Source organism: Poecilia latipinna, unplaced genomic scaffold, assembly GCF_001443285.1.
Source record: "Poecilia latipinna isolate Pla-1442-1.1 unplaced genomic scaffold, P_latipinna-1.0 Scaffold1529, whole genome shotgun sequence".
In the NCBI taxonomy this organism is placed as follows: domain Eukaryota; kingdom Metazoa; phylum Chordata; class Actinopteri; order Cyprinodontiformes; family Poeciliidae; genus Poecilia; species Poecilia latipinna.
In genome coordinates this window covers 31472-40798 of record NW_015114145.1, presented here as the reverse complement: position 1 = coordinate 40798, position 9327 = coordinate 31472, and the positions used below count along the sequence as shown (strand labels likewise).

The 9327-nt window shown below is 40.1% G+C and overlaps 2 protein-coding genes across 3 annotated transcripts in view; one reads left to right on the top strand and one right to left on the bottom strand.

Annotated features, from left to right (window-relative positions):
- Nucleotides 1–1381, bottom strand: part of fkbp1ab (FKBP prolyl isomerase 1Ab) — a 16025-nt gene extending 14644 nt beyond the window's left edge. Inside the window, exons 1-2 of one of the 2 annotated variants that reach the window (XM_015058289.1) lie at nucleotides 1229–1381; nucleotides 1037–1084 (exon numbers count right to left, since the gene is read on the bottom strand). In XM_015058289.1, coding sequence (XP_014913775.1) covers nucleotides 1037–1084; nucleotides 1229–1265 — 85 coding nt within the window. In that variant the 5' untranslated portion in view covers nucleotides 1266–1381. The remainder of the gene's footprint in view (nucleotides 1–1036; nucleotides 1085–1228) is intronic. The other variant, XM_015058288.1, reaches the window with a different exon arrangement.
- A 2435-nt stretch (nucleotides 1382–3816) lies between these two features.
- Nucleotides 3817–8716, top strand: LOC106963389 (E3 ubiquitin-protein ligase TRIM21-like). Its single transcript, XM_015058276.1, has 2 exons — nucleotides 3817–4017; nucleotides 6043–8716. The coding sequence occupies exon 2, from the start codon at nucleotides 6052–6054 to the stop codon at nucleotides 7660–7662; it is 1611 nt and encodes a 536-aa protein (XP_014913762.1). The 5' UTR covers nucleotides 3817–4017; nucleotides 6043–6051; the 3' UTR covers nucleotides 7663–8716.
- Nucleotides 8717–9327: the final 611 nt, after the last annotated feature.

The following is a 9327-nucleotide window of genomic DNA, read 5'->3' as shown; positions in this document are numbered from 1 at the left end:
AGGGCTTTTACAGGCATCATCCACCAACTACAATGTTTAAAATAAAATAATACTCAGCAAATACCAGGAAAATATACATTGTTGAAAAAATTATATTTTGTGTATATTTTATTCAAATTTTGTGCTTTATCCATAGGACCTGTTTTGTCCCTATTCTCAAGAATCACTGTAATAATAATTTTCACACTAGTCAGTACATTTTGAAATTCATGCATTTCCTATTTGTAAACCATAAAAACAATCCCTTTTGTGCGACAAATGACGTGTGAAGAGCTTCATATCCAAGAGGAGGATGTTCGGCTCCAGAGGGAAGGACTGGCTGAGGCGAATCTGATGAGGTGCGGAGGGAAACTGCGTTCATGTGCGTGTCTGCTGAAAAATATTAAATGAACAACAATACAAGCGAGGCTGCCATTATTCCAGCCTCCCAGACGATTCTAATCCGCTCAGCTCAACTGCCACTGACCCCCGCCCCTCGACCCCGAAGAAACTCCAACAAAAGACAGAACCAGGCTGGAAATCAGACAGGATTTAAAGCCCGACTGTCTGCCCCCTGCTCCCTGTCTGTCTGTCTGTCTGGGGAAACCCTGAGGCGGGATTCATCATACTCGCTGTTTATGAGTATTATTGTATCCAGAGCAGACAAATGCTGATCTCTAGCCACGTATTTTTTATTTATTTATTTATTTTTTATTACTGAAGCGCAATGTGGAATCCAGAGCACCGATCATGACGCGTTATGGGGGACTTTTCCTGCCAAATCTCGTAGGAAAACCAGTCCCAGGGACGTGTGTGGCTGGAAGTCAAGCCTCAGCTGCTGCAGGTGTGAGGCAGGAACATGTCAGTTGTGCCTCGCAGTGTGTCTGTGGGTCCCGATCATTTCTGGCACGGTGCTTCCAGGATAGAACTATTCTGAGCCAGGGTTTTATTTGGGGTGCAGAGACAGTTGCCCGCAGCAGTCACCCAGCTCGTCTCAGAGCAATCTCCAGAGAAGGGAGCAGAAAAGGAACAAGTTTCATCTCCTTCCCCAACTCACCCACATAATGCACCACACACGTCTGGCCTTTTTTGGGGAAGGTCCTTCCTGTGGAGGAAGCAGAGAGGCGCTCATTTGGAACCGTGCAGAGCAGGCGGTGATTTCTGAGTCCTGGAGCGGAATTAGACAGGAGAGCGGACAGACGGGCTCTCTTACATTCCCTCTCCACCCCTCCTGTGCAGCGGCTCTTACCGTCTCCCGGCGTGAGTGTCTCGATCTCGACTCCCATGTCAGCGGTGTGCGTCTTCCTGCTGCCCAAGGACCCGGTGCGCTCTTAGTGCAGTGGTTCCTTCAGCCTGTTTGGTCGCTCCTCTCTCTCTCTCTCTCTCTCTATCTCTCTCTCTCTCTCTTTCGCTGCAATCAACGTAAGGAGAGCTATAAAGCATCGCTTCCGCTTCGGACTTCAAAATAGTTGAAGTCTGGAGAAGTTTGGCACTTAATTTCACAATTTTAATGAAAAAACACACAAAAAGAAATTAATATGAAGGAAATATTCTTCCTTTATATCCTTGCTTTCATCCTTTTCCTACCTCATTTTAAAGGCGCCCCCCAAAGGCAACAGTGCCAAAGGCAACCCCAAAGAATCATGTTGAGTTTGCACAGTCATCTTTAATCAAAATTGCAAAACCCAGTTTGATTATATATATATATATATATATATATATATATATATATATATATATATATATATATATATATATATATATATATATATATATATATATATATATTTCTTTTTCTCTTTCTGCATGTGTAGAAACAGACTTCTTCTTTTATCTTGTATTCCTTTTAGTCCTTCTTTGTCTCCTCTGCTCTCATTTCCTTCTTTCCCTTTAAAGTTCTTGTCCCACCTCTCTCCCTTTCTTTTCCATTTCCATGTGGATTACACATTAAATAAACCCAAAGCAACTTCTAATAAAGATTTTTAAATGTCACGTGGAGCATTATAGAGAAAGCTGCAATGCTCCACATGTGAAAGTGAAACTGATGGACTTCACCTTGGCACTCAGACAACAATTCTGTGTCACACCACCAGACAGAATATGTTAATAAAAAAATATATAAAAATAATGATGCGATCTCTAAGAAGAAATTAAATACACATTTTGTATGTAAACAGCATTGCTCTGCAGACAGATTGAGATCAATTTCCATACACAAAAAAAGAACAAAAGAAAATCATGTTCAGACAGTTTCTCTCTCCTTGTCTAATTAAAAGTGTTCCCATGGTGTTGTTTATGTATTTAGTGTATTTAGACACCACTCTGGATAAGACATATAATTTTGATGGACCAGCGTCCTGTTGTCTTTTGTTTTAAATGAGAGGAAATGAATTCAGATTGAACTCCAGTGAAAGTGATTTATTCAGATTTTATTGATTTTGTCTTGTCTTTTAGCATCACTAGCTAGTCTGGTCATCTCAGTCTGAAAACCTAAACAGATTGGGAGCCTCACTTCTGCATATTGAAATATATCTTATCAGTGCAACTACAGATCCATGAAATAAAACAGAATAATACTGAAAAAAAATCAGTAACTTAAATCACCAAATAAATAAAAATATTCTAATTTATTCTGAATGTGACAAAACAAGATAATTGACAGAGTAAAGATTACAAATAAAGTCTAAATGTAAACCTCGTTATAAAGAATTGGATAGCTTTCCTGCTTTTATTTTGAAGGTCCATTGGGTGCACCATTTTCCTGTGTTTCTGACTAACCTGACACCTGATGGGCAGCGTAGCAAAGTGAGCAAGGTGGGAGTTTTTCTATTAGTTTCTGTTCTTCTGTGGGCAGAAGTACGTTTTGCTACATGTAAGTCATAATTATTCACAAAGAAAATTCAGAGATAAACAACCATTTTTCTTATAGATCTGATTACTTCAGTCCTTTCATCAGACACATGGGGTGTAGAATTAATACAGAGTAAAGAAAGAATAACTTAGATGTTTCTAATTATACAAAAATAAATAATTAAATAAATAAATAAGGAGATATAAACGCTAATATATAACCATACCTGTCTTCTAATCCTCTAACTTTTACATGAGAAAAACCAAACATCAGGGATGTTTCTTGTTACCATGGAGAAAGTGTCAGACATGTGGACTGTGGGTGTGCAGGGCTTCATGGATGAATGCTGATTTGAAAAAAAAAAAAAAATAAATCAGCATTAATCGGAATGCTTTTTAAAATCTTGTTTGACATAATTACAAAATATAAAATTAAGATCAGACTGCTAAGTCTGGCTTTTTTCATCATGCACCACCTGTCTTTGTCCGGGGAGGAAGCAGCTATTTTCACATATCTTTACATATCTTTAATTAAACAAAAGCTCAACATTAAAAAAAAAAAATGTAATATGATTAAGACAATCTCTTCCTAACCCAACATGCATGATAAAGTCTGGAGACAAAGGTGAAGGTTTAACAATTATTGGAGAGAGTTTTAAATGTGGACAGTTTCTACGTAGCATTTCAGATAAAACAAAAAAAATGAATCAATAATTATTGATACCAATTGACATTGGTATCAGTTCAGCGTTTCTGTCAGCTTGTGAGTCTGATTGTCTGTTGTCAGACTCACAAGCTGACAACAGACAGTCTGAATAATGGTCAACAGTTTAGAAACATTATTGCATCTGAGACAAACGATTTCTTGTTAAAATCACCTTCAAGAGGGAAGCTTAAATTCCCCAAATGGGCCATGGAAGAAATCACTCACAATTTGTTGGGTCATTTGTTTTTTCTTACCTTTTAGTATAAATCTCCCAGCATCCTTTGCTCTGTGCCAATGATCTTCTTGCCCATACCAATGATGATTCTGGACAGAGGCGGAGCAACAACGGAAAATTTAAGCATCTCCTTCTGCAAATGAAGATCAAAGTTAATGAAGAAGAGCAGAGCTGCAGTGGAGACTGACTTCTCTGTGTCTGAGTTTGTTTGTTTTTTTCCTTTCTTCATCACCTGAGTCAACCATCGGTGAGTACAGCTGATGATATTGATTGTGCTCCTTACCACCAGCGTCAACATCCAACTAAAAGATTTCAATGAGCAGCAAACTGGGGAAAATCATCTCATTACTTTCGGAAACACAAATCATCTGCAATCATTTGTCTTGTGTATGTTGTTTCTAAATGAAAATGTTGCAAAGTGTATTTTCTTGTTTACTTCCATTAAGAAAAATGGAACATGATGTGGGGTTCAAAAGTCGGTTTTTTTGAACTCCAGTCAACAAGTACTCTCCACCCAGTTTAAAGTTCACAGAGAGACTCTTGCAGGCAGAATAATCCCAGTTAATGCCTCTGAGGAGATTAAATGTTATCTTTATAATGTGTTAAAACAAAGTCCACAGGAAGATTCTCCAGCTTGGTCTGTGTTTCGTCCAATTTTTGGGTTTCTGCCATGACGGTCTAGTCAAAGTTAGTCCAGGAGAAGTTGAAGCCTATCCAGCATCTGAATTAAAGCTGTAAACTCTGAAGTGTGTTCTCTGGATAAGAAAGCATCCACAGGATCACCTCTGTCATTGTCTCAGTCATTTCTCTGGACCACTTTGAACTAAGATGTTGCAGTTGGACCTCTGGTGGTTTCTGGAGCACCGCTTGGTGAATATTATCCTCCAAAAACAGTGACAACACGGCCCAGACCAGGAAGCATAATTGCAGTTTAGCACCTCTTTCTGCAGTTACTCACCCATCACCCCATTAGGACAGTGCCAAAGTCAAATGGGTTAAAGATTAACCTGAAAGGAGCAAGTTATCAAACTGTCATAAAGATAAGCACGTCTAACAAAATGGAAACAAGTTAAACGCGGTTTATTGAGCATCAGATCTCTCTCTTTGAGGGCTTTTCTAATTTATGACTTGATTTGTGAGTTGCTTTGTTCTCACAGAAACCTGGCTGCAGCACAAAGATTATGTTAGTATGATTGAGTCAACCCCTTCTAATTGTTCATATTCCTCAAAATACAACATGAGGAGGGGGAGTAGCAACTATTTTTCATTCAGATTTACGAATTAATCCTGCACCTACTAATAGCTGCAGTTCTTCTGAACATCTAGCCTTTAGTTTTCCTCATCCTAGTCGCGGAGCAATAAAATAACTTCTGTTAGTTGCTTTGTATCATCCACCTGGACCTTACTCTCAATTTTCAGATCTTATCTCAGTCTTTTTACCTGAATCAGTGTTAAATACTGATAAGCTCAATATAGTGGGGGACTTTAACATTCATGTTGACACTGAGGACGATAGCCTAAATGTCACCTTTAATGCTATCTTAGGCTCAATTGGCTTTACTAAGAAAATTCACAGTCCTGCCTCCTCTGGTCATCACCTTAGACCTTGTGCTGACACATGGCAGAGTGTGAAGAAATAACAGCAACTCCCCGTCCCCCTGTGCTGTCTGAACATTTCTGATAACCTCTAATGAAATCTCATTATAGACAATCTTTATCAGATAGATAATGCTGTAAAAATTTTAAAAGAATCTGTTTCATGCCATATTACTTCAGAATCTCAGAGAAACACATCGGAAGGCAGCAATTTAATTTGCTTCATAATGTTACAGTTGGAATGTATGTATTCCATTTGATCGAACTGAAATACATTTTTGCATTGAGAAGATGTTTCTTGTAAACTGCTGCTACAGAATTGAACTAAATTGAAACTGAACTGGTGTTTCAGAGAGGCTCAGATCATTTATGTCTGTCTGATTTGGTTGGACGTGTTGAAACCGTTAGAGTTTGCCTTGTCAGGCAGAGAATCTGAGAACAAGAATCGATGTTTAGGATGCATCTCGTTTCTCATTGAAAGTGTTTCAGAAAGCTGAGACAACAGGTCCTGAAGTAACAGCTTCCGTTGCTCCTGACGCCGTCTGGTCTCAGGGTGATCAGGGTGATTCTCCTTTGATCCCGCCGACTGAACTCCCTACATGGAACCTGTTTAGAACGTCATTGCAGACCTTCACAATATCTTGATAAATCATTGATCTGTGTCTCCTGTCCTCAGAGTTCAGACATGTCTTCTGGCACCTACCTGTGGTCTGAAGATCAGTTCCTGTGCTCCATCTGTCTGGACGTGTTTGTGAATCCGGTCACCACACCATGCGGTCACAACTTCTGCAAAACCTGCATCACTAAAACCTGGAATGGAAGCAGTCTCTACAAGTGTCCTCTGTGCAATGAGCATTTTACCTCCAGGCCTGAGCTGAGGACAAACACTTTGTTCTCTGAGGTGGTTGATCAGTTCAGACTTGAAGCTCACCAACAAGCTGTTCAACCAGGAGAGGTTCCCTGCGACATCTGCACGGGACCCAAACTGAAGGCCCTGAAGTCCTGCCAGGTGTGTCTGCTCTCCTTCTGTCAAACACACCTGGAGCCTCACCTGACCGCTCCACGGCTGAAGAACCATCAGCTGATGGAGCCTGTGAAGAACCTGGAGGACAGGATGTGCATGAAACACGACAGACCTCTGGAGCTGTTCTGTAGGACCGACCGGATGTGTGTCTGCTCGCTTTGTCCCGTCTTGGGTCACAATAATCATGAGCTGGTCCCTCTGAGAGAAGAATCTGAAGGAACAAAGGCGGAGCTGAGGAAGACGGAGATCAAAGTTCAGCAGATGATCCAGAACAGGCTACTGAAGGTCGAGGAGATCAGAGAGTCGGTGAAGATCAGCAAAGTTGCTGCGGACAGGGAGAAAGCGGGAGGCGTTCGGGTCTTCACAGCACTGAAGGAGTCTGCTGAGCGAGGCCTGAAGGAGCTCATCAAGGAGATCGAGGACAAACAGAAAGCTACAGAGAAACAGGCTGAAGACTTCATCAGAGATCTGGAACGGGAGATCTTTGTGCTGATGAAGAGGAGCTCCGAGGTGAAGCAGCTCTCTCAGGCTGAAGACCACCTCCACGTCGTCCAAAGCTTCTCCTCCCTGAAAGCCCCTCCGCCCACCAAGACCTGGATGGATGTCAGAGTTTGTCCACTGCCAATTGACAAGATCATGGCGAGGGCTGTGGCTCAGCTGGAGGAGGAGATGAAGAAGATAATAAAGGAGGCGGAGATGAAGAGGGTCCGGCAGTTTGCGGTGGATGTGACTCTGGATCCTGACACAGCTCATCCTAAGCTCGTCCTGTCCGACGACAGAAAACGAGTGGAAGTGGGTGATGTTTGGAGGAGCCTTCCAGACAACCCAGAGAGATTTTCCAAGTGTGTTTCTGTTTTTGGCCGGCAGAGTTTCTCTTCAGGCAGATTTTACTCTGAGGTTCAGGTTAAAGGGAAGACTAAATGGAGTTTAGGAGTGGCTAGAGAGTCCATCAACAGGAAGAGAATAACTCCACTGAGTCCTCAGAACGGCTTCTGGACCATTATGTTGAGGAATGTAGATGAGTACACAGCTTGTGCTGACTCCCCGGTCCGTCTCCATCTCCAGCCTGGTCCTGAGAAGGTGGGGGTGTTTGTGGATTATGAGGGGGGTCTGGTCTCTTTCTATGACGCATGTGCTGGAGATCTGATCTACTCTTTTACAGGCTGTAGCTTCGCTCAGAAACTCTACCTGTTCTTTGACCCCTGTAACAAAGATGGAGGTAGAAACTCTGCTCCCATGATCATCTGTCCCGTAAAACAGGCCGGTCGTTGATCCGATGAAGCGCCATCCAGAACTTCTTTTATATATTTGTTATTTAGAGCTGATCATAAATATTTAGAGCATTTAAGATCAGAGGGCTGTTTCAAAAAAAGCAGGATTCAGAAATCCAGGATATGAGATAAAGTCAGGCTTGACATAATCATAATGGGATCAGTTCTATTTCACAAAACCCAAACCAGGCTCAGGAGGTGCGACTATGTTGAGCCAGGCTGAAGTAATTCAGGTGAATGTGCCTCTACAGATTTCGTTCAACGGACCATGAGAGCTACCTTTTCCATGTTATATGGAGAAGATAAGTTCCCATTGCAACTAATGCACTGCTGCTTTTGTGAAACCGAATCAAAGCTTCATTCAGTGAGGGTATCCAGAAGCCTGGCTCATTCTGCTATCCTGGTTTTGTGAAGCAGGCCTCCAGTCCGTGGTTCCGCTGGAAAATGTTCTCCAAAAACTAGAAACACAAGTAAACTCATTTAAAGCCAGCAGTGAAATAAGACTGAAAAACACACAAATAATCTTAGATAATGATAACAGATATGCAGTGATACGCTAACGAGACCCAGCTGTTTATAATTCTGGGCCTTTTAGAAGCAGGTTTGGGTCCTGAGTTCTGGACCAGAATCAGAACCAGTACCAGTCACATGTTCCTTCTGCATCACTTTCATGTTCTCTTTCTCTGAGCTGAACTGTTGGTTGGATCATTGAATACAAGTAAAATATACAGACTAATTTTTTTTGTATGTGTTATCTTTACACAAATATATTTGTGTTTCAATATATTTCTTTACTTTGATTGTAACTGGTGTTGTTAAAGTTTGTTTTTATTTGATCAGATCAGATTAATTCTATACTGTACTCTAGAGAAACTAATAATCGTATCAAGGGAGAGACCTGGTTGGTTGGCTGGTAACTAGTAAAATGACAGAACAGAACTATCTGGTCTATGTCTTATTTTGATATGTAAAGTTGCATCATGAGCTAGAAAACTGACCTGTTGGATGTAAAAAAAATAAATAAAATAAAATCATTCATCAAAAAATACACTGAATTATGTTTTTGTTGGAAAAAATATGTCTTCTCATGATTTTTATCTTTTACTTATCTCCTCATATTTACACATATATTTTTCTCAATATATTAATCATCATTTGGCATTTAGTCATTACATTGTTTACTAATTGTTGTTTATGTTCTTATATATCCTACATTTCCAGAGAGTTTAACTGTGGAAAAGTATCATTAATTTACTCATTGTAACATTTTTAAACTTTTGCAGTAATTAGTTCATTTCCTGTTTATCCGTCTTCTAACGTGCTTTTGTAAGGTTGCATCTTCTCTCCATCTTTGCGCAGGCACAGGCAATGAACTGTTTATAAGCACAATCTTTTCTAATGGTTGTTAAATGTTTTGATATGAACTGTATTTTCTCCTTACTGCAAGTAAAACCCAGTGAAACAACAATTGTATCTGCCTGTCATTATTTGTTTTGATTTGTCCCAAATATTAAGTATATGAAGTACTCACACATTTTGTCTTTTTTTTTTCTTATTGGCCTTTTTGTTTTTACAAATCAGTCATGATCAACAAAATGTGGCTTTTTTTAACAAAAAAATAAAAAATAAATACTTTTAAGTAATGTTTTGGTAAAGTTTTGTAAAT